The sequence below is a fragment of the Spea bombifrons genome, chromosome 6, assembly GCF_027358695.1.
Source record: "Spea bombifrons isolate aSpeBom1 chromosome 6, aSpeBom1.2.pri, whole genome shotgun sequence".
Classification (NCBI taxonomy): Eukaryota; Metazoa; Chordata; class Amphibia; order Anura; family Pelobatidae; genus Spea; species Spea bombifrons.
In genome coordinates this window covers 36641786-36668036 of record NC_071092.1, presented here as the reverse complement: position 1 = coordinate 36668036, position 26251 = coordinate 36641786, and the positions used below count along the sequence as shown (strand labels likewise).

At 37.5% G+C, this 26251-nt stretch overlaps 1 protein-coding gene across 1 annotated transcript; it reads right to left on the bottom strand.

Moving 5' to 3' along the window:
* Positions 1 to 485: 485 nt before the first annotated feature.
* Positions 486 to 25970, bottom strand: LHX4 (LIM homeobox 4). The gene is made up of 6 exons (XM_053469746.1): positions 25895 to 25970; positions 13207 to 13378; positions 8141 to 8343; positions 4840 to 4994; positions 4292 to 4460; positions 486 to 1347 (listed from the first exon to the last, which is right to left on the bottom strand). The coding sequence occupies exons 1-6, from the start codon at positions 25968 to 25970 to the stop codon at positions 989 to 991; spliced, it is 1134 nt and encodes a 377-aa protein (XP_053325721.1). The 3' UTR covers positions 486 to 988.
* Positions 25971 to 26251: the final 281 nt, after the last annotated feature.

The window sequence follows — 26251 nt, the reverse complement described above, 5'->3', positions numbered from 1 at the left end:
GCTTTGTGCTGTGTCGTGACGGGTTGGATGATGGAAACTGTGCTTTGTGTCAGAGCCACCATGAGCAGCATATAGACTGCTTTGGAAAGATGGACACATACAGTATATGTCTGTTGTCATAGCTTGGGAGGGATAGGTCTAGACTGTGCTGCATGGACATTATGTGCATGAAGTTAGTACGCTGTGCAGTATGCAACAGAGACAGATGTGTACATTAAGAAAGAATCATTATTTCCTTGAATCATGACGATCCTCCATTCAAAAGTATCACCTTGTAGTGCAACCAATTGGATCTAGGACAAGTTAAACCAGATAGAAGATTCATGCAGTGTTGGAACTAGTCATCCCATGGATCGGCTTAAGTTTTCTATGCCTTCTGCACCAAAAGTAGTTCCCCAATGGTTGGAATGACACATCAGTGTTCTATGTAAGTACCTGAAGTACAGTGGGGCAGGCAGCAGTTTCACAAGCATTTCTCTCTCCCTGTTTGACTTATACATCTACTGCCCTACCACATCAGGCAAATTCTGTATTGTCATGGAACAGATTGTCAGTTGCATCTACAAGGTGCCCTACACCTTTCCAGAAGAGCACAGAATCAAAAAGATCTCACAGAAAGTATCCACCTGATGTCCTCACGCTGCAATACAACACAAATATTGATTAACAGATGTAACATGACTCCTTCGGAGTTATGGTGTGTGGGAAGTATGATTAAATCCCCAGGATTAGATAGGGGGTTCACAGCCCACAAAAGTGCAAACATTTCCAGTTTATCAATAAACTGTGTTGTTGATCATTGTCTTTCAGAGTTTTAACCATTTCCTCAGCAGTTCCAACATTAATACAGTTGGGTTCCCAACAGGTTCTGCAGGATTGTCCTATAGTGGGGAGCATGTGTTTTTTGTGGATTTCCAAAGGCTGATTATGGTTTCTGCAGAGATTGGCAAACTCGGTGATCATCTAGTAAGTGGGACACCAGTCTCATTTAAAATGTGGGGTGGTCCATCTCATCCAGCCATGACCCAGGGCTGGTGGGAAAGTCTGGATAACCCATGCTGCTCCCTGTTGAAATGTCAGAGGTGGGAGCGGCTGGCGGCGCCCTGAGTGGTGGGTGGTTCAGAAGCCCAGCAGTGTCCATACTGTACGGAAGCCCATGGGAAGGGAGGGATGAAATAGAAGAAGGTGATTGTGGAATCTCATAGGGGCTACCATCGTGAAGGTCCTGGTAGGACTGTCCTGTCCCATCCATCGTGAATCCCCCATTGACTAGAGGGACACCTACAAGATCTCCTCCTGCGCTGTAAATGCTGGCACTGGATCCTAGTTCAGAAAGTATCTGATCATCTGTGGGTGATGAAGAAAAAAATAATTCAGCATTTTAGATGTAAAACGTGCACAATATTTGACATTTTAAAGCCCTATGAAATTTCTCTCAGTTGTGACTTGGCAAGCCCTACCAACCAATTATTACATTATGACTACTCCACCGGATTGCTTTTAAAATAGGCGTCTTTGTAACATTTTTTTTTAAATAAAGTATATACAATCCAGTTATGACCAAAGATTAATACACAGCACAAAAATGTAAGCAGGTCAGTTAATTTCTCATTTAAAAAAAAAATAAATAATGGAGACCTTTTTTGGGTGTTAGAGCAAAATATGAATGGCACAAGTATAAATCTAAAAACCTGTAACAGTTCACTACACTGCAATTGTCTAATTAGGATTGGTTTTAGCTTTTTATTACCCGTGGGTTTTTTTTTTGGGGGGGGTTGTCATAAATAAAATATCTCTTGTAAAAAAAAAATACTTTCAAATTAATGCTACCTAAGGTGCCTTTCTTCAGAGCTATAAGTAAATACACATTTAATTGTATTAAGTGGAATATGTCACCAAAGTTATTTTAAGACTGCTCCTTATAAAATCATTAGAAAAAAATGTTCTGAGGGGAAAAAAATTGATAATTCAATTTAATCTCCAATTTCAGGTTTTTTGCAGGAGAAGGATTTCATAATTCTTTTCCGTTTAGAAGCCATAAAAATCCTGCTTGTGTGATCACTTCAGGGCAAAAGAAGGATGGGGTTATTTCTTTTTAAATAATGTTTTTTAAATGTTACGACTTTTCCGTTAGATGCTTTCAACAATGGATTTCTGGGAGCCTAGTATATAAAGATACCCCTAAAGAGAAATATTCTGCAACATTCATGTCATTAAGTCATTTAAACGTCAGGCAATCATTATCACCAATAATAAGGATGCCATCATATATAAACTTTGTAGGAGAGGATTAGACAGCAAATCGGAAGTTGAAGCATGACCAAAATGAATTCAGACAAATGTGTACATTGCATAGGAGGACGCTGGTGCAACGCGATTAACATTAATCGGGCTTTTTAGTATGTTAAGCAAATACACTTGAGCAGATCATTAAAATAACACAAAATTTTAAGAAGCCTTTTTAGTTTCTACGGCAACAACCCATCAGTACTTTTATGTACTGCATTTTTTTAAGAAGGAAGGAGAATTTGATGTGATTAAAGAATTATTTTAGAGGGGTTCAGATATTCTAAAAAGTGTCAACAAACTAGTTAGAACAGATCTTTGAAAGCCTCGGTCACCAGCCTCCCTCAGTTCTGTGAAAATGGAACTCTAGCCAAATGCCTAGTTTGCCTTATGAAGAATGTTTTACGTACTAAAAATACTTAAAAAAAAAAGGCAGGGCTGTAAATGTTGCATTAACATTGTGTGTGTGTATGTGTGTATATATATATATATATATATATATATATATATATATTCTTATAATTTCCAATCAGTAAAGTGCTGCCCTACCTGAAAGATTCTGACATAATTAATTATGGAGATTACGATACAAAAACATTTTTATATATATATATATATATATAGAATTATATTATAACTGTCCCACAATAGAAATGGTTTTATGTGATATGATAAAACGGTATAAGCAACTAAATATTCCACAGGAAAAAAGCTTATAATAAAACAGTTTATGGTTGAGCTAGAACTATGATTAATGCTTATCCAGTGCACCTATTTATTTGATCGATTGCTTAGTTCACGGCTGGATTTGACAAATGGACTGTGGGGAATTCTGCTCCTGTATTTACTGGAGTTAAAGAGATCATGTTGTAAGTACTATTGACTGTCAGCTCTGCAAAGGCATAAACTGTCCTGCATCCCTGAAAACCAGCCACTAAATATACCGTTCATTATAATATGCTATAACTCATCACTGCAAAACATGTACTTCTATAATTCACTATAAAATCAGGGCTACATGATGTTTCTCTCAAAGATAACATGTTCAAGAAAATTGCATTGAAGCCCCCCCCCAATAAAGCCTTACTCCAGAGCAAAACAATATACTCATAAAGTCACTATGGAGAAAAAGAAGTGCAAGGGGCCATATTTTATAACAATACAACCCCAGCCTAGAACCTACCTAGAACCAGTGGTGTAACAACGGGGTTGCATGTGTAATTGGACCTGCCACTCAAGGGAGTCCGAGCAACCCCTAGAGCCCCCCCTTCAAAGCTGCTCTCCCTGAACACCAAGGGCCCACAGCTTATTTCTAGCTTTTACTGTGAGGTCACGTAACGTAACTTATGCCTCCTTGTGTTGGTCTAAAATTGTTCAAAAAGGGCTGGCCTGACCTGCTTTCCAAGCGTCAGAGAGAAAGCTGCGAGTTAGGTAAGGGGGTGCGGGAGGTTGTATGAATGAATGTATGTTAGAATGAGGATGTATGTATAAGTGTGTGTTAACATGAATGTGTACTTGTGTAGGCTTCTGTGTGTGTTAGCATGGATGTGTAAGTGTTTGGGGGCTAAGATAGCACAGGCAGGCTGTTTGGTGGGGACTGACAAGCTGTAAGGTGTCAATGATGACACAGACATGCTGTTTGGGGGGTTAAAATGGCACTAATGAGCATTTTGGGGCAATGGTGGCACTGTGGGACAAGTTGCTTGTGAAGTCAGAGGGCCCTAGTACAATTTTTTACATTGGGGCCTTGTATACCCCTTGCCTTGAGCCCTGGCATTTTTCCCCAGAGGCATTTTGGATGGAAACTGAGGCGTGAAGGGAGCAGAAATATTTAGATCACGTTATATCAGTACCGTACCTGGAAGCCTACAAAGATTGGCTGCAATTTAAGTGAAACACCACTTGTTCAGCTGAAGCAAGGGCATCGGTGGGGAAAATACTGTTTAATCACTTATTCGTCATTTCTTTATTTTTTTTGAACAGTGTGTTAAAATGATTTATTTACCTCTGTAGCTGAGCTCACTGTCACTAACACCACAGTCCTCTGCAGAGCTCTCCTTGCCGGGCTTTCCCACCCGAGATTTCCTCACACTCTTGTAGAACTGACCCCAGCGTTGGCGCCCTGCATCTTTCTTCAGGCGCTTTTCCTTTGCACGACGGTTCTGGAACCAAACCTGAAAATAGTAGAAAAATTGATTTCCAAGATGAAGAAAGACATATCACACGAAAGACATAGCACATGTGTGTTCAGTTTGATTTATATGGTTGAACTTTGTTATGCGCTTCAAATGATTTTCACGTAAATAAGATACAACTTGCGAGGAGTCTTATGGTCAACCAACTTATATACATCTAATATTGTTTTTACTTGCATTTCCCTGTTACCAAGCATGCTCACTTCCTATAGTCACCTGTTCATGTAGACAAGTGCCAGGGATTTGGAAAGGTGTTGTTGAGACTGAAGCTGGCAGCCAAAAAGCACTATATTACCAGTAACACCTTCTTCAACAGAGTTGGCATGCAAGCTAATGGGTAAGAGTAAAGAAGTAGTACCTGCACTACTCGCATGTCCAGCCCGGTCTCTGAGGACAGCTGTTCCCTCACATGCCGTGCTGGTTTTGGTGAGTTTTTATAGGCATTTTTTAACGTCTCAAGTTGTTTGGCTGTTATTGTGGTGCGTGGCCTCTTAGCGCCTCCTTCTGAGTCATCTAAAAGGCAAATGTAATTAAATTATAAAAATTACATCGTTTAATATTATTATGATGGTGCGCAACATTATTCTAAGCAAAAACAAGTGGGGTATATGTTAAAGTATGTGGATTTTGACAAAATGGGAGAATAGACAGTGAATTAGAGCATTGGCTACAGTTACATGTCCTCTCGTTCTGTCTTCCACAGTGCACCTACCAAAGGGAGATTTACTTTTATACTTAGTTTTCTTCAAAGAAACACCAGCGCTGTGGGTGTTGCATTTATCCTTTAGAACGTATTAATCCACCTAGAGAGAGCAGAGCTGGAGGAAGGAGCGCAGCCACCGGGTTCTCTCCTATATTACCTGGTCCATAGATATACTGCATGAGTAGCTGTGAAGGACTGAGGACTGTTGGCCACACAGAAGCCCCCTCACTACAATAGACTGACTGACTTTCTCTTCAGAGGGGGATCAAGAAGAACTGGCAGCCCTGCAATCCCGGAAGAATGTAGACTGGAGACTTGAATGCACTGCAGCTTTTTGGATTAAACATTTTGCATGATGATCCCATATCTTTTTTCTCTGGAAGCGTAGTTCAAAAAAACCCAAACCAAAACAAAGTGTATCAAATGCCAGGGGAAGTGGGAGCACGGGAGACGAAAAGCTGTCCGTGTCCCGTCAATTTACCTTTCTTTGTCACATAAACTTGGTGGAAAAGGAATATTGGTCTGGAGTTATTTCCCATGGTTAGACATTTTAGTTCAGGTGATTCTGTGCTTCTAACTTTGGGAAAGCCTTTTCTGTTTCAGCATGATAATGCCATTATGCTCAAAGTGATGTCCATACAGAAAGGGTTTGTTGAGATCAATGTGGAAGAACTTGGCTGGACTGCACACATCCCTGACCTACTGGTACTCAAGGAGAGTCTCTATGTAACATCCTCATGGGAAATAAAGTTTAATAAACTCAATAAAATAACAATAAACACTATTTCTTCACCACACTCGCTACCCCTGAATATTTACATCACTCCTTTCCTCCCATCTGTCCCTAAAATACTCTCACAATTTACTTTCCCTTTTCTAGAAAAACAACACAAACTGAAACAATATAAAAAATTCACTAAAAGCTTCAAACACCAGCCACTAGTCAAGCAATTCCCAAGTAATTTGCAAGGCCTTTAAAATTAACTTTGCTGACGATATGTCAAAGTCTTACTGAAAGTGAATTTTTTTTACTGCTAGGCAAATTTTTTCAAGATATCTAATAAAGATTTAAATCTCATCCAATATAATAAATCACAAATTAACAATATCATATTATGAACAGAAATATAAGCCTCAATTTTACAGTTTTGACAAACAACTTAAATTCTTTTACAGATGTGACCCATTTCAATTATTTTAAGGACTAATTGGTAGATATTGGTGACCCTAGTCATCAACCAATGCTTGAATCCCTTTGCTATCAATGTTGTTTTAACCGTTTAATAAAATATTATAACATATTAATCTTCTGTATGCCAGAGATCAAAAGGACAATTATGTACACCTTCAACTAACCAGGCATCATGGATTTTGTAGTTGCACAGAAGATGCTAAAATGCTACCGTTTAGCCATCACTTCTCCTGGTGAGTGAAGGCTGCATTGCATTGATTTCTCTGTGCATAATGCGATCACTCAGAACAGAGAACGACATAAATATTCATAATGTAATATATTTGTAAGAGAAACCAAATGCTTAAGCAGACCCAGTAAATCCATGCACAGCAGAAATCTTGCAGGTAAGAATTATATTATATATATAAGAATTATACTGTGATTGCAAATACACACAGTCGTATCTTGAAATATTCTAATACAATTTCCAGAAGCAGACATATTTCCTAACATTTCTGTCTCCTAAACCAACAGTATTTGCTTCTTGGCATGAATCATCATATGCAATAATAACGAACCACCTCTGTGACTAACATGCCTTTTAATGAACACACTTAACAACAGTGCTCAATGTCAGTCAGCAGCCGCAAAGGCCAAAAAGATATTGGCGTGTATTAAACAGGCTATTGATTCACGGGAGGAGAATATAATCCTGCTTCTTTACAAGGCAATGGTAAAACCTCACTTTGAAAAAGCTGTGCAATTCTGGGCACCGGTTCTTAAAAAAGGACATTATGGAACTAGAAAAAGTACAAAAAAGGGCAACAAAATTAATAAAGGGATTGAAAGATCTCAGTTATAAAGAGAAACTGAAAAGTTGGATTTATATACACTAGAAAAATGACATCTTAGAGGAGATATAATTACATTGTATAAATATGTGCAGGGCTAATATAAAGATCTCCCCAGTGATCTGTCCATTAGCAGAAATGTGCAAAGAATAAGAGGTCACCCTCTGAGACTGGAAGTGAAGATTCAGGAAGGGATTCTTTACAGTAAAGGCAGAATATACAAGGCTATAAATAATAGAATTACAAAATATATATATTTTAAAGTTTCTTGATTCAAGGAGAAATCTGATTGCCTTTGGGAGTCAACAACCCCCCCCAAATTTTTTTTTTAAATCTGCTTATTTGGGGGTTTAACATCTTATGGATCAAAAGCAGGAAGGGTAAGTGGAAGCGCTGAACTTGATGGACTTAGGTCTTTTTAACCTAAATTACTATGTTTTCTCACTGAGATTTTTGAGAAAAAAAAATCAACCCTCTAAAAATCAACTGTGCACTTTAGGAGACACTCCTGTTATTGATAAAGAGAGATTCAAAAATGCCCCACTCAATAAATACTGTAGTCAACTGAGCATCAAATGAAAGAAAAAAAATCATTGACACCATATGGCAAAATATTTTTCTAAATTTTCAATCATTTTTAAATCTCTTTGTGTACGTAAGAAAGTGCTAACACATTTTCAGTGTATTGCTGTTCTGTAGCTTCTGTAATTACAGTAAGAAAGGGGTACACAACGCCACAAAAACCCACACTCACCAAAGTACCAGAGTATTATGCACTTAGAGCAACATTTAGAAAAATGTTTCCTATTACTTTAAAGGCAACCACTATACATATCTGAATCATTTAGATTTCTTAAATCGGTCTGCAAAGTTTTCACAAGCCAAGCTGCAGAGTCTGACCAATGCCGCAAAAGTATGACTAATTTCTCACCATTTTGTTTGGCTGTCTCATAGTCCTCTTTACACACTAGCCGGCCATCTTCCATGAGGTAGAACTCATCTCCCGTGGCCAGCTGTCGGCTGCAGATGATGCAGGAAAAGCAGTGTAGATGGTACACAAAGTCCTGTGCTTTGCGTACTACCTGAGTCGGTGGTATTCCTTGTTGGCAGGCGGTACACTTCGTGCCAAAACGTCTGAAAGAGACAGAGAAGCATGTTACACAGACTTGGATTTGGCATGATGCTTCACATGGTGTAAGGAGCGTGATAAATGCCCCTAGGTCAACGGCCACAAAGAGTTTAAGCAACCTATGATTTCCAGTTATACACTTCCCGGGCCCAAAAGGTGGGCAATACCTATGATTTCCAGTGTTTTTAGAAATATGTCTTCAAAGCCTCCCTCCTCTATAGGCTTGTTTGCGAGGAACCTCTGCCCCTACCGGCTCAGTGCATAGTAGGGATGAAAAAAAAATAACATTCTCATATGTATATATAGATACACACAAACCCAAGGATCATCCATGGGCATAAATATAATGAAACAGAACATTTGAGTACTCATACTCATTGAATGCAAGTAAAATTGTTAAGCAAACACATCTGGCATAGAATCAGCACCATTCCAACAATTATCTGTCACTCCTGGAGCCACCCCAGAGACTTCCACGTGTGTGAATGATGTCTAACAGAGATTGAGAGATGGCAGTCCATCCAGGTCGAACTCCCAATTGACTCTTCTTTGTTTCCCTTAGTAAAGCCGAATTAATGAGAAGGTCCTCAGGGAGTATTTTTTCCTTCAAAAATGGTTTTGTTTTTCCAACATCATTATCATACTTGGAAACTCTCATAGTTTGACCCTGCGTCTCAGGATTTTTGCCCCCATCTCAGGGTGAAGGGGCAGATTCTCCTTCCTATTCTACGCTGCTGTGATCATATATAAGACACCCCGTTGGTGCTTTTGCGACCAGTGTGTTATGGTTGATATCCCTGCTTGACTACATTTCACTCAATTAAGTGTAATCTTTAAATAATGACAAGTCAAGCTTTCCATGAGGACCACCATTTGGTTAATACATTTGGTGAGTTCTTACATAGAGAATAGAGTCTCTCAGGGGCAGCTCATTAAGAATGTTCCCAGGTATGATTATTATATTCGTCAGTTGAATTCTCTTTTCTGTTGTAAACAGACCCACTATCCATTCTTTCTTTATAACTAAAATCACACTCCTTTTATTGCTCTCATTACCCATCTCTGAACTTATTCCAGTTCCAGAATGTCTATCTCAGAACTAATGCCCAAAATTACCTTGCATATTGAAGGTGAGGTCTTGCTATTGATTTTCTATGGAGTCAAATGTACTTTCTTACTGTCAATCAATATACTTTGGGGCAACTTCTCACTGGCTGACATTGCACGCGGTTGTAAAGTCTGTTATGTGCAATTATTTTTAGCATTTCGCAATTCATTATATGTGACACAGATATAGAATTTTGTTTACAGATTGAAATAATTAACATGATTTAGTTTGATTATATTTCACCAAATGGCACTTCAGACCAGAATACTCATTGGTGTCTCCCTAATAATATATATTTTTTACATTTTAGATTACATGTTTTACTTAAAAGCAGACCTTTAGAATTAACACTTACTTCCACGAGCAAGTGCAAAAACTTTGTAATACACTATACCAGTCAGGCATTATGAACATGCTTCCAAAATATGGCCCTACTTGTCCTGTGAAATAAAACAGTATATATTATTTCTGTGTATACGTTCTATATGGAAAAGAGAAATCAAAAAGTGCAGCCGTAATGGTATGAAATAAAGTCATAAAGGGATAGAAAAAGAAACAAAAAGAAATATAAAACAAGAGACACTGATACGTGCCGAGAATCCCGAGCTCTGGGAAAAGGGGATTGTCACCGGATCAAAGAGTAACAGAAGGAAGGGTTCAGTTATTTTCAGGGTTCGCCAATATTTTGGCTTTCTAACCAGTAGTTATGAGTTAATCTCTTTAGGGCCGTAAGAAGTTATTCCCCATGAAGGCTGCCATTGATTTTAAACCTTAACCTTGTATTGTGTGCGCAGCATATAGGCGCATTTACCTATATAATTGTTTGCCAGAAACAGCACAGAGTTTCTAAACAATTTTGAACGGTACAGGGATGAAGGCAGAAGGGGTCGCAGGGGTCGCACCCCCGTACATCCGCCAGTGGGAATTGATTTCTTCACATAATTAAGAAATAATGAAAAGCAATGATAATATTAAGGGAGGACGCTCACTGAAGGCAGCACCCCAGTTACCCCCAGGATCCCCAGACATCGGAGCGCTTCCCTAATACCAGTGTTAATATCAGTACTACTGCAATGTTAAAAGCAGTATATTTCTGTACAGTCTCATGGCCCGTCGGGTTTAAAGGTGGATAAAATGTTACTTTATCCTACCTCCTTCCCATGTATATTGATATCATTTTTCTTACTTTTGGGGCTATTGCAGGTTATATATGATCTGTGGCTTTACTCTACTTAAATCATAGTCTGGCAGACCACAAAAAAAACACTATATATTTCACAATGCAGAAAAGCGGCAGGAACAGAGAGATCTTACAACGTAGCGCATAATGTTTATTAGGCATTTTATTTGCATTATGTGGACGCTGCGTTTTTAAAATTCGGCCAAATAATAATAAAGATTCAACTTTCCCTCTCGGCTACATAAAAAACATCCGACATAGCCTTGTTCATCTTCCTTCCAGATTTCTGATTAGGCTAAACTCAGCTGTGCCTTATAACGCAGAATATTTAATGCAATCATTAACCAGTAGCTTTCCCCGTCCTCATCCTTCACCGACTATAACCTTGTCCTCCATAATCACATCCGAAAGAGGCTAAAAAGCACCTAAACCAATTATGGTGCTCGTGTCCGACACTTTGCTTGCACTAAATTACACTGATATTGTATCATTTTCTAACCACTGAAAATATTTAGGGTTGCCTTGAGAGTCCTCACTATGCAAAATTTATCCTTGAGCACGAAAAACGAAAACGGACTGAATTTTATGGAATTTTCGCAAGGTTAAAACTATTCAAAAATCATATTAAAACCAAGAGATCCTCATTTCACAAATCTAGGCTATAAAGACTAATGCGAATTATTCCCATAAGAAAATGTCATTATCAAAAGATATATAAAATATAACATAAAATGGAATATGAATATTAGGGGATTAACTCTTTAGTGTTAGTATTTGACTTATAGCTTGGCCTTTATTGCTCTCCATCAGTAAATCTACAAGCCTCTGCAGTCCTTGTCTTTTTAATGCCGGCAGTCAGGCAGAAATGGTTTTCTTATCTGGAGGTTTGATATTGGCACCAATGCATTATTCAAGGAGAGCTGAATCACTAATGTCTATGCCCTGCCTTGATTTAAGTGCCCTATTATGCCCTCGTCCCAGAATTCTCCAGTGCCAGATGGCACAGTTACATATTGTCGAGTAATGCCTTACTTCTTTGGTAATAACAAGGTTTGAAAGGGAAATTAAAGTATTATGCTTAGATAGACAGCATTGCACACTTAAACACTGAAATAGCTCCAAAACTCACTAAATTATTTTAACTGTTTTATTGTCAGTTAAGGAACATTTTAGATAAACACTTAGCAACTCTAAGACATTAAAGAAGGAGAAGAAGTTCCAAATTTGGTGGCAGAAATGGGATTAAATCTTTTCTAATGTGGCCATTCCCTGCACCTATCTCATATAAAAAAAACACTTAAAAAATAAGACATTTTGGTAAAATATTACATTAAAGATGTTGCACGTGGGAATTCATATATTTATTGTTTAGCTTTTATTTTTCTTGACAAAAAAAATATTTGGATTATTCAAAAATGTCCATTTTATGAGTCCAATTTAACGTATATTTTAGACTTTTATGTAATACTCTTTGTTGTAACATCACATAACATCAAATGTCACAGGCAAAGTTTTGGGAAATCAGATCTACAGTACAGCAAAATAAGGTTATTTGGGAAATTTCAAGGCATAAATAATTTTGGTCTCCGTGAAAACGTTTAATTCAAGGATTTACACAAGGTTATGGAAGATATGGACAGTGAGTGAAGCCGGAGAACACCTTTAATCAGTACAAAAGATGCTACTGAGGTAGGGAACATCTCAGATTATAACTGAACTTTCAGACATAAGTTATCTTTCTCAGACCCTGAACTGCCTGGGTGACTGATTGTCCCAATGAAAACGTGATTTTGAGTGTAAGATGTATTACTTTTTCCAATAAGAACTTTAAAAACATGAAAAATATAATCAATCAGAGACTGTTGGCTTGCTTACCTTATAGCCATCTCAGTTACCATTTTCAAACTGATGCCAGAGGTAACACCTCCAGTGTTAGGAAGGTGTATCTTTTTCTAACGTCTTAAAAATGCCTCAAAAAGTCAAAGATGAAAGGATAGTGTCCTGTTCTAAATTATTCTCAATCATAATTATTAAACCTAATTAAAGTATGTTAAATTAATATATAATGTGACAGCAGAATCGGCCCATCTCGTCTGCTCATTTTCTTCAGTAATAATCGGACCCGGATAATCATTCGTCAACAAAACCGATAATATTTTTATTCATAAGTTCCACCATGTCAGGGTCCTTCCTGTGCTCCTATTATGGAACCCCTATTTTATGTAGAACATTATGTAGAACATTTTGCTGAATCCCAAATACGTTTTATTCTGTTGTGTTAACTGGTCACTTGGTTGGGTTACCCCCCAGGCTAAATGATGCCATCCGTCCCATGAATATGAGCTAATGGGTAGTTAGCAGTCAGGCTATCACAGTCTACTAGACTACTAGTATGGACCAAAGCATATCGAGCTACACATTCACTATTCTCCGAGTCATTTCGATATTGTGTTCCAGTTTTAATGATAGACCCAGACAGCTGGATACATGGGGCACAATGCATTGAAATTCCGCTCAAGAAAAAGTAAATAGATCCTTGGAGTGCTGAGTTTAAGAATTATGGAAAGGTTTAGGACTCACTTGAAGAAGTCTTCTTTGCAATAGACGTTACCCGCCCGGGAAAAACAGCGTTCCGCCAGTGGTACTTGACACTCACAGCACTTGAGGCAAGCACTGTGCCAGTGACGATCGAGAACCTTCAGGATGAATTTATCAAGAATGTGCTCGTTACATCCAGAGCAGCGGGGGATCTCTGTGTGTCAGAATAAGAAAATATTGTAAAGGCATTATATCAGTATAATACAATCATTATCATATCAATACAATCACAATATATTGAGAACTTGGAGAATATGACTATATTGGGGGTCTGATTGAAGATACAAAGACTGTTTTATTGGGTATAGTTCCACATATATAAAATACATTTTCATAATTACAATTCTATTTCTTCATATAGTTAAAGAAAAGGATCATCAAGGAGCTACAAAATATTGTAGCTTTGTAAACCGCCCTCCAAATTCTTCAAATCAGAACGACCCAGAGATTTCCAGGCTTTGAATTAAGGAGGAATTTAGAAGAAAAAAGCAGGAAAAGGACTCAAAGGGCTACCCCCTGACTACGGCAACCCAGCAATCTTCCATCTCCTACATAATGGCTTCAGAAAAAAACAAATGGCACATAGAAAGTTCCGGATTAGGGTATACCCATGGTTTCACCTTGTCATACTATAAGGGGAAATGGGACGTGAAAAATATTAACTGTCAACCTAATCATTGCTGCCCCGCACCTGCAGCAATATGAAAAACAAATTCCTGATGTCATCCACGGGTCTCTTTATCTTCAACGCTATTACATTTCAAAGTGATACTTTTCTTGGTAAATAGGATTTGTGCTAATGCACAAATTTCACATAAATTTAACCTATGGTAAATTGGGGCCAACTGGTGACTGCCAAATGAGAGAATGCTCATAGAATTCACCATTTCTCAACCAATTTCAGACTTCTACTAGTTGCTGTGTGGTCAGTCCTCATGGATTCCAATAGAAACTCAAGTCACTTAAGAGCATCATCTCATTATATATATATATATATCTCATCATATATATGTCTCATGAGCTGCATAACTAGCAAACAATTGTGCTATAGACTTTCGGAGCCCATTTAAAGCAGATTCCACAGGCCTTGATAAGTTGATATAGACACCACCATCCAGGGACACCTGCTGGCAACTAGAGCAGTGAGGGACCCTGGAGAGCATCGCTCACAAGAAAAGCCAGCAGGATGGTCCTTCAAGCCCCATGGTAACTGGTCCATGCTAAGAACGAATTTAGGGGCCATGCTCAGGCCAACTCAGTCCTGAGTAAAATAAAGCCACATACTGGAACTTAATGGCTCTCGCTGGAGAGATTTATTTAGCCTTTGAGCACCTCTGACTCTCCTTTGACTCTCTCCATCTCCATTGTTCCTTTTTCTATCCAAAATGAACAGCTGCCGCTGAAAATCACCCCTTATTTTAACCCTTTTAGCATCAGGAGAGGCTGTCACACATTGCGCTGTAATGCAGGACCTTCAGACAACAGGTTCGTTAAGAGTCTATTCACTGGCTAGCTATGAAGAAAAAGCACCATGTAATTGGCCATACTGTAGAGCGAAGCTGCAGTGCTGCCTGGAGCCATCAGCGAGCGAAGACAGGGAGACACATGCAGGACGATAGATGGCCAATCTTTATTCAAGAACAGTTTTACATTACAGTAGAAGTAAGGCATTAGGACCTGCATTTATTAAATGCAGCCATAAGCAGAGATACATATCCTCAGCGTGGAAGACATTGGCATCGAGCATTTTATGGAAATCAAGCTCTGTCTGTGTCTTTTTTTTCCCCTCTAAAAGCAGAGCCTTAAAGTGACCGTAAAATGTTATACAAACCATTTAAATAAACAATATCATTTTCTAAATGTAAAAACACCTCCATCAGTTTATAATTCAGAGCGGGGTTTCTAATAAAATGAAGTAAAAAAATATAATGTGGACAATAGTAGTGGTGTTTGGAGTAGTAGGAGTGATCAACACAATGGATTGGCCTCAATTAAGGCAGCTGTCCCTTTCAGTTAACGCAGACAGTAAAGGGGAGAACCAGGTCAGAGCTTGTGTGAGGTCGGTACAAATACAAAAAAAGGTTTAAGATCAATCCAGTGAGAACAGACGGCAGCTTAACAACCTATGACTTATATCCACTCAGGATACACTTGCACCATTACAGAGGAAACCCCTCCACTGACATATCATCTGCACAAGAAAACCACAAACCCCAAATGTATGTTTCAGCCTTCATAGGCCTCCAGCGGGTATCTGTCTAGGAGCAACAGAGCAAGTAGGTCCATGCCTGGACTCATCTTTTCACTTGGGGTAGACCCAACGATTAAACAATCTTGAGAACAACTCACAGAGGACAGACAACCACTCATTAGCCCTACTCTACAGTTCGGGGGCATCTTATGTTATACCTCACCTATGCCATTACAGAGAAAAAATCTCTATCAACATGTCAATCTGATCCAACATGTCCACATGCTTCACTACTGACATTGCAAAAATGGGAGCCGCACAGAAAACAGAAAAAAAATACTACTTTCTTTATCAAACAACAAAACGCAGGAATAGCCCAAATAGAGTCTTTTAGGTCCGTTCTCATATGTAGAAACATACCATTAACAAACCAGCCATATGCCATAAAATAAGAATCTTGAGTACGTCCTGCCATGCCTGCCCAGATGGTCATCCTTTTTCTATCTTGATGGTAGAGCTGGTAAATGTATTAATGAAATCCTTTTCCTTGGTGAAACTTATATTGTTTATCACATATATATATATATATATATATATATATATATATATATATATATATGTGTGTGTGTGTGTGCATTCTATAAAAACAATATATCTCTTTGTGTGGGTCCTATCATCTTGCTGATGTTCTTGCTTTGCTGTCAAGGGAGCTGATGCTATATAGTTATCCCTCTAATAGTAAATCTCAACTCCCCAGTTGTCAACATATGAAACAGTAACTATATAACTAAAATAAACTACCGGATATAGCACATAAGCCATATTGGTAAAAATAAATGCATGTCGTGTTTCTTTAATCTTTCAAGGTGTGTGTTAACTCTTTCTGGTTCCAGGGTTTTGGCTGTACAGAGCATTGTCTTGCATACTAATCTCTTTTTGCAACTAATTAGATACATTCTTCCATTATGGAATTGATTGCAGCAAGTACAAAAGATGCCCCCCCCTCCAAAAAAACAAGAAAGTAAATGAATGTGGGATGGAATTTACTCGGACACCCTTTCATAAGATCTCATGTGCTTTATCTTTCTAAACGCTGATACAGTATTTCATGTTCTATTCATTGGCCCTCCATTTCTCAGCTTTTCCTCAAAGCAACTGTGTGTGGCACACCATCAGGACAATATCTCTTATCCCAGGCAAGTCGTAAGATCCAGTTGCAGCGGCCTGAATATTATTAGCCTGCCTTAACAGAAGGCAGTACACAAGTGGTTAATGCTTTTTAGGCTGTCACATTGTCAGAGAGTGCATTACAGGCCCCTAGGGTAAAGAGTGATTAGGATTAAGGACACAACATAATCACAGTACCAAGAAGAATTCATTAGGAATCTGTTAGACGTGAATGGATGCTAAATACTCTGGCGAGTGTCTTGTCACAAATATTCTATTATCTCCCCTCTTTTAAAATATGCTTTTTGCGCATATCCAAAAAAGATACTATAATTCCCCAGTATCCTTTGCCCCCTTCCCAAAACACAGCCTAGAGAGACAGACAGCAGGGCCTTACTGGGGAACCAAGCCAATCCAGCCAGGCCTCTACTCCCCTTGTAAGTATATACTGTACATGGTATTTAACTCAATGAATCAAGTAGCACATTAATTCTGTTTGTACGTGAGATGAAGTCGTAAAATTATCAAACATGTTTTAGCATAGGAAGTCTGAAATATACACAGCTTTTTTATTTTATTTTTTTTAAAATTATTCCATGAAGATAATACTAACGCCACTAGTTAATTAATTATTATTATTTTTTTTATAATTATTTTTTTCCCCCAAAAATATTGCTCACATGCGCATCATCATATCCCCAGTCACACTACTAACCTGAAAGACAGGTTTCTTACGTTTTTCGATAGAGCAAGTATTGAGCGCAGCAGAGGAGCGTATAAAAAAATCTAAAAATAATACTAAAAATAACAAAGCTTCACAATGATAATGATAATTATATATATATATATATATATATATATATCACTTAATAGGTGATAGAACAATTGTCTTCATATTACCCATTCGTAAGTTTTACAGAGTTTTACAGAGGTTAACAGACACTATAGCTCAATGGTGCCCTAAACAACACTTTAGCTCAGGAGAAACAACTTTAAAAGTGGTATTTTTCAGTACAAGGCAGCCCTGATTTGAAGAGCCAGCAGAATTTTAAAAGCAACAATTCAAGAAAAAGGGTATTTGACATATAAGAAAAAATGCAGTAATGTTTGTATATATTTCCTCAAGTCCCAGTTTTAACATCTAAAGGTACACGCCATTACAGTTCCCCCTCTCCAACATTTATATTTCTCCCCTAGAAGTCTGGGGTACGTCATGCTGGCCTGTGAAGATGTGGATGAGCTGCTAGCGTGGTAATGGCCACAATGAGAATAGAATCCCCAATCCTCCAATTCCTTTCTTCCCTCCCTGACGTAAGCCTAAAGGAAAGGCTAGATCTTCTTGGTCCTCCTTCGAAGAGAGGGGCTACTAAAGTCTTCAAGGGGTGTGGTGTCCAAAAGGCATAGTCCACACCAAAACACCAAGTATTTGGGGACCCAGCTCCACTGCAGCATTTCCCGTGCAAAAACAACAAAATCCATCACAAAGTAATAGCACACATGCACAAAAAAACATGCTAATGAACATGTGGAAAAACATTTGTACTGTACCAAGCAGGCCTGGACTGACCATATGGCACACTCGGTAAAGGCCAGGTGGGCCGCAAGCCACACAGGAGATCGACCTGCTGATGCGGCGGACGGTTGGATATACCCGGCTGCATGGTATATTACTATAAAATGGTGGGCCACTCATACCCAGCCAATCCGCCACATTTACGTCAGGCTGCTGCTGGCATAAAAGGCCATGATACCAAGCTCCATATCAAAAAAATGTCACCCTTCACCCTCAGGTTAGGGCAGAGATAAATAAATATAAATAAGTTCATGAAGGGTCCTGGACGGCGCTTACCAGCCCTACACTACTTTACAAGTAGATTTCATGCCAGTCTAGCAAATGCATCACATCTACTCGGGGGCATTCTAACACATCTGCAAGAGCTGCCGGCTTCAGGGACTTCATCAACTTTATTGCTGTTAAAGATTAAAAAGGATGTTATTACAGTTGTTCGGATGTATTGATTTAGTGATTTAACACTACCAAGCTGATGTGAAAAAATTCTAGATTGTAAACTGAAAATCTATGAATGGCCTCAAATATGCAGGACTTCGGTGTTCATCAAGCTTTGTTGTCTATGAGAACTATGAGAGAAGCTGGTACCTTAGAGCAAGCTGCAAAGCCAACCCCAAGCTAAAGGACTAACATCTAACTACGATCCAACCCACTTTCGTAGTTTATATGGGAGGCAGAACCTCTAGAATCGCAATATTCTGTATACAGCCTTTAATACTGAAAAGCTGCAGGTATCGATAACCCGTTTAACCTGACATTACGTCGAACTCCACCAAAGACACCATCTGGACATCCTATAGAATTTTTCATGATTCCCAAGGGGCATTTGCATTGGATTTCTGCTGTCAGCTAATTAGAAGAATGTGATCCCCTCAGTGTATTATATATATATATATATATATATATATATATATATATATATATATATATATATATATATATATATATATATATATATACGTAATACATTTAGAAAAAGGACCATACAAAACCTAATAGCACTAGCGTATGTTAACAACTAAGGCACTGCATTAGTGATTCAGTCTTTGGAGGGGGACCTTTTGAAGCGGGTATTTATTGTGCGTAACTTTTAGTCATATTGCTAAACATTGCTTATGCAGCGAGGAATGCGGGGAGGCATCCTCTGGGGTGCCTCACTTTAAATAAATTGGGACATTGAGGTTGGGATATATAAGTAGCTTTTCTGCTACTGTTATGTTATCCATTTTGGTCAGGATGGCAAGCATCAAGCATTGTTGCTTTTGATCCTCTGCTGTAAAACAAGGAGCCTATGGTCCTCCTGGGTGGCTCCTGTTCAGATGAAAAAGGGAGATCACTGGTCTCCCCAATCGACCCACAATCACTATGGAGGACAGTGCCAAGTAGGCATATCCTCCATACTTCTGCCCATGTCGGGAGTCTTTAAAAGACCTCATATCCTGGTGGTCAGCAGTAAGGAAGGTAGTACAGAGGGGTGGCTGGTGGCGCTGCCCAGGATTAGGTCTAAGGAAAAGCCAAAGGTACACACTCCGCTCTATTACTGGGCTTCTAGTATGGACTTGCCCTCTGAGCTGAATGGTGCCAGCTCTCCCCTGCTGATACTTGGGCAAAACCCTTATGTACATTTACTCTATAATATAACTACACATAAGTGAGCACCAACTTCCCTCAAGTACAAGATGTTTCACAGGGTTGGGTTACATCTATATATTTTGTGCCATTGCTGATCCAGTGTGTATCTCTCCAAAATCTATACAGCTCTGTCCATTAAACGCTTTCATAGGTTTAGGTGAAATATGCCAGTGAAGACTTAGCTCTAACCAAAGGCAGCATTGTATTGTATTTATAATAAGCAATACATTGTATTCATTTCATTGTTTTACTAACCTAAGAAAAGGCATGATATTATTACTATTTTGAGGGTAAAACATATATGCTCTACAGCAGATACAGAAAATAATTATTTTGTGTTCAGAAGACATGGTCTGACAGTATTTTCTAGGTAACTTGAAATTCAACATTTGACTACTAAAAAAATAAAATGATGCTGGTCCATTCTTTCATTAAACAACTACTTGTCTGTCTACCTTTCTATCTATCTATCTATCTACCGTATCTATCTACCTCTACAGTATCTATCTATCTCATCTATTCTCAACAATCTGCTAATTCTTGGGAATAATGTGAGATTTACTGACTAATTTACATACATTTATGTCCAGAAAAGAGACATCAATTCCAGGGGATATATGTACAACATATATGATCTATCTATCTATCTATCTATCTATCTATCTATCTATCTATCTATCTATCTATCTATCTATCTATCTATCTATCTATCTATCTATCTATCTATATCTCTATCTATCTATCTATCTATCTATCTATCTATCTATCTATCTATCTATCTATCTATCTATATCTCTATCTATCTATCTATCTATCTATCTATCTATCTATCTATCTATCTATCTATCTATCTATCTATCTATCTATCTATCAAGTATTGCACATTTATAGGCCATATGACCATATATCTATCTCTTGTATAATTATTAGCTGCCCAATGTGCAGATTCCCAGCACTCTCCTGTACCCCGAATATGGCTGAGACTGTATGTCAGGTGTGATTGGCAGGATGTTTAATTCTATATATTCTATATATTCCCCGATTGGATTTCTCACTTTCCGTTTGTAAACTGCTTCCCGTTCCTAATTACAAGGCAGGGTACAAAACCCTTTACAAAACGTATCGAATAAAAAGGGCTCATGGAGCATTATCAGGAACCTAACAGTAAAGCGTATTCCAACACTGGTGTCACATAACACATATAGCACACAGTATATCACATTCATGGGTATTGTGTGCAGCTCCCGCATTATGGAACATACCATAAAAAATATCCTGTATACTATATATGTTCTCTAGTATAACTAGACTAGTATTACTAGGGATCACATCACAAAATATACTTTATAGCACCTCTGGGTATAATGGTTTCCTATATCACTACGGATCACACCACTGAATATACTTCACAGCACCTATAGATATAATGGTTTCCCATATGATTAGGGATCACACCACAAAATATACTTTATAGCAAATACTGGGGTCTGGTATACAGGTGTCACTTAATATGCACAAAATATAACACATAAATATAACATGGAACAATTATCAGTGAATCTTGTTTATCCTTGTCTTTCTTTTTAAGGCTTATATATCTGTACATAAGTCGGTATTACTATTTACAGAGAAGCAATGTTTTAATGTAAAATAAATCATAAAACTAAATGTATTTTGTACTGTCACAAATAATGCAAAATATAGCTGCCCCTAATGCACAATGCAAAGACACGTCCTCTGTATTCCTTTCACATAATACACAATGCAGATACTATTTAATATATTTCAGCCAAAAGGACAAAGGTATCCATATTAAATAATACTAAATATAGGGGGGTACTATGTACATTTACCAGATATTACAAACGTATGTGCATGTGTTTAATATTTACCGGAATAAATCATAGAAAGTAATGCTAGAAATGTTTCGATATTCACATACAATATATGAGTATATATATATATATATATATATATATATATATACATATATATATATATATATGTATATATATATATATATATATATATATATATACATTGTTTAAAAACTGTATAAAATGAATTCATAAAATTATTTTTTTTGTATAAAATACATTTCAAAATAGAATCCTTGTTGTAATAAACGTTTCCCATGTTTTAAAATTTGTGTTTTATTGTATTTTTTCTCTCTGGCATCTACATAAATGTAACATCCGTAGACATATTATCCGTAAATTAAATGTATCCGTTACAGAAATGATTAATAGTTCAAAGTGCCTAAAAATGATGATTAATTCGCTGTGTATTTAGGACAAAAAATTGTGTGCTCAGTATTCACACTGCTTGGGTCGCAGTTACTGAACTCGAAGTATTGGAAGTATTGGTCCATATCGAACTCCAACCCTCTAAAAATCACCCTTGGAGTGCAGGTACCACCAGAGGACAGGTGGGTCGGTGCAGACTTGTAAAGGAATGGCAGGGTGCACTTACCATAGATTTCTATACATCAGAACCCCCCCCATCAGTATATGACAGTGGGGGATCCAGCAGGGGATGGTACATGGCAGTGATATATGTCGCTGGAGCTATAGGTCTCTGGCAGCGCTTACAATCCAATGCTATGATCACATGCGGGAGAAGGTGCAAAGTGTGGAGCCAAACATGTCTGCAGCAAATGTGTCTCTGGAATGGTATACTATCTGTATCATCATCCAGATTTAAAGACAGGATATGCAACTGTAATTTGAATCCATACTGAAACGAGATATATATATATATATATATATATATATATATATATATATGTATATATATATATATATATATATATATATTTATATATATACATACATACTAACAAGTATCACAGTTATCACAGATGTTGATTCTCTCTCTCCCTCTCTCTCTATATAGTTTTTTTTATGCATTAGTACATTTGAGTACAATTAAAATGAATTATATATATATATATATATATATGTAAAAAATATCACGCTTGTTATACTGTAACCGCCGGTTGAGAAAGTAAATTAATGTAGAAGTATATATAATGAAATATCTATTGATACAGAGAACAAGACAGTCATAAAGTCTGATTAGAGCCATGGACAGACAGACAGAGTAATTGGACAGACAGAGGAAAACCATGTTTGATTAGTGAGATGCGGCCGGAGGATGGAATTGCTACATTCTCCGATAAATATTACAGCGGCCGCTGAATAACCATTAGATAAATAGACACACATAGAATTATTAATGAATAGAGAAGGTAATGGTTGGGCTATTGATTGGGTAAACGAACAGATCGATTAATGGGCCAACCAACAATTATATATATGAATAGATAATAATTAGGTAAATAACTAAATTAGACGTACTTAAGGAAATAAAGCATCCGACGTAAGTCAAAACTTTCTTAGAACTCTTTGGCAAAATTTTTTTTCCCCCAAACCTTTTTTGCAATAATTTGAAAGCATGTATGTGTGGATATATGCAATGTGAAATGTATTTTTTATGTCGTTTACACATACATTCTATTATAGAAAATGATTGCCTTTATTATATACAATGTAACCACATATCCCTCATGCCTTCGGCCACTGTTGTATACGTAGATTTAATTCGTATGCACACAGCACATATGTAATAAATCATGTAAATATGAGAATGCTTATAACTACGTTATCTATATTTATCTAGGTGTATACATAAGCGAATATCCCTTACACAAATAAAAACTGTCTAATATATGAGGTACCCTTTTAATCCTTAATAACATCATTCGTACCATATGTATTAAAAATAAATAGCTTGGATATATAATATATATTTAGAAGTACACACAGTTGTGTCATCAATGTCTATGACGCAAAATAATATTAATGTGCAACAAACATGTTATTGGTCCCCAGCACAAGCTCCAAACAAGTATAATCTCCAGTAAAGTGCAGGGGCCCTCAGGTTGCTATTGGGGATCTATCCAAGATATAGTTGTTATAAAGTAAAGAAAAAAATGAAGACATGTAAAATTATAAATTTTGAGATAAACGGAAGTAAATAAACAACGGTGGCTATTATATCTTATTATATATTTTATATCAAATAAAGTAGGAAACAAGTTAAGTACATATACTTAATGAAAATGTATAAGTGAATAGACTAAATAGAAGCATGTGCTGGATAAAGATCAGGCAGGGCTATATGATGTATGCGTCCAGCTGCCTGCACTTCACCTCTGGGTTAATTTCCAATGAAATAGAATAGAATATGATTATTACAAGTCCCAGAAAGTCATTTGCACAGAGGAGCACATCATCATCTCCCTCTGACTGAGTTCTCAAGGAGAGCTGGCTGATCAGGGAAGGGAAAATATTGCCCTGTTTTTAGTGGTCACCATGCTATTACTACACAAGCTAAAATGGGAGAGATCTACAATTACGGTCAAAGGGTTAATTGATTAAAGTAGCAGAAGTGCTATAAAATAACGAATAATAATAACAGTAATAATATCTGGTAAAACGTGGCACTTGGAGGCGAATTTACAAACTAATCCTTTGGGCTCCAGATGTGCATTAAAAAGACAAGAAATGCTCACGTGCCTAGCATTCAAAGGGTTAAACATAATTTCTGCATTAAAAATCATTCCTGATTTAACATTTACAGTTTACATAGGCATAGTAAGACTCAAATGTACATGTTCTGATTTAACTCGTTCTCTCTATGTTTATATCAATCATCTGTATATACATTTCATCAGAAAAAAATAATGTATTTTTAAGACCAGCGATATATTTTGCTAGGAATTTTGAGTGTTTATATATATATATATATATATATATATATATACACACATTGTATACATTATATCCGAATAAATAAGTCATTTTTAGGACCAGCAATGTATTTTTAAAGAATTTTCAAAATCGTTGAAAGAAAAAAACGTTTGCATGAAGTAATAATAATAAAAACAACAACAACAATAATAACAATCCCAGTTCACAATCATTAGAGAATGGAAAATAAAAGGATACTGGGCTGAATTACATGCAAGTAGCCACAATCCTCCCAGAGACTGCAATAGAAAATAATGAGATCTAAACAGTGATACATGTCATCGTGTTCAGTCCACAAATCTGGGGTATTATTATATCTGCTTTTATCTCATTTTTTCCCATCTATGAGGATATAGCCATTTAGTTACATATAGTAGTATCTGCGACATTATGTCAATTCCATTATCTTTCAAACTTGTTACATAAAAAAAAACAAGAAAATATTTTTTTTTACTAAATCAAGAAAAACAAAAAACAACACAAAAACTGTACACACAAAATTGTGTATCTATCTGTCAGTCTCCACACATTTTCAGCAAAATATATTTATTGCGAGTATATAATGTATAACTGGATCAGTAATGCAGGAATGTCCAGATAGTCTTCAAGTCCAAGTGTTTTAGAACAATATTCGGTGTAATAACCCACTCTCTGACAATCTGATCTATTGAGATAAACTACAAGAACCCAGCCATAAATCTCTACTTCTCTAAATGACCATTTTCTTTATTAATTTGTGGCAGAATATTCTGTGTTTAACAAAAAAAGCAGCTATAATCAACTTCAAATGCAAGTTTCAGAGCAGGTACCTGTACTACTGAAGGTGTATAAGGTGATTTTACAAAAATATGTAAAATAATAGTAATACTAATACTACTCCTAATAATAATAATAATAATAACAATAGTAATAATAATTTGATCCCAGATGAAACCCGTTGGGAAGCTCACTAGTTAATCCCCGGTAGGATACAGGCTAAGCTAAGTTTGAGGAGGACCCTAGGAGTGACGATCTGTGCATCAGGTGAGAGGTGAAACTTTAAGATCTTGGCCAACTCCTTCAGTATAAGGGGCTTAGGGGAGCGGGCACCTACCCCGAGCTTTCTACCAGCAGGGCAGGGGTGATTAGGTATCTGCCCCTCGCCCCCTCCTGTAATATACCCCAGAAGCCCTATGGATTGTATCCGCATCCCATCAGGTCCCAGTCCTGTGCATCTCCCTCCCTGCACCATCCCGGCTCTCTCCATACTGCCACATTTCTTTATTATTAAATCAATGAAAGAATAAAATGCCTTACGTTGCATTGGCAGCCCAAGAATTTCTGGAAGCCCCTTGACAGAACCGTCTGTGGCGAGTGCTGAGCTTTGCATCATTTTACTGAGCCGCTGCTGGGGAAAAATTATATATATATTGCAAAAAAATGTGAAATAAAAAAGGCTTTTCTGCTGAGTATTAGTGCCCAGGGAGAGCCAGCTCCTCCAGCTCAGCCATAAGTGCGCTGTCAGGCTCTGTGAGGCGGGGGGCTCTGCTTTGGCCTGGCTCCTGCTGTCCCGGGTTAGTCGGTGATGCTGCAGCACTTCCCGACCGGACTGATGCTTACACTCAGGCAGGTTGATTCATTCACACTGCAGGAGCCGCTCTGACGTCACTGTCC

Coding starts and splice junctions, on each gene's coding strand:
- LHX4 (XM_053469746.1), bottom strand. CDS start 25,970: ATGATGCAAAGCTCAGCACTCGCCACAGACGGTTCTGTCAAGGGGCTT. Junction 4,461..4,839: donor TGGACATGCGAGTAGTGCAG/GTACTACTTCTT, acceptor TACTATTTTCAG/GTTTGGTTCCAGAACCGTCG. Junction 1,348..4,291: donor CAGTGAGCTCAGCTACAGAG/GTAAATAAATCA, acceptor CATCACCCACAG/ATGATCAGATACTTTCTGAA.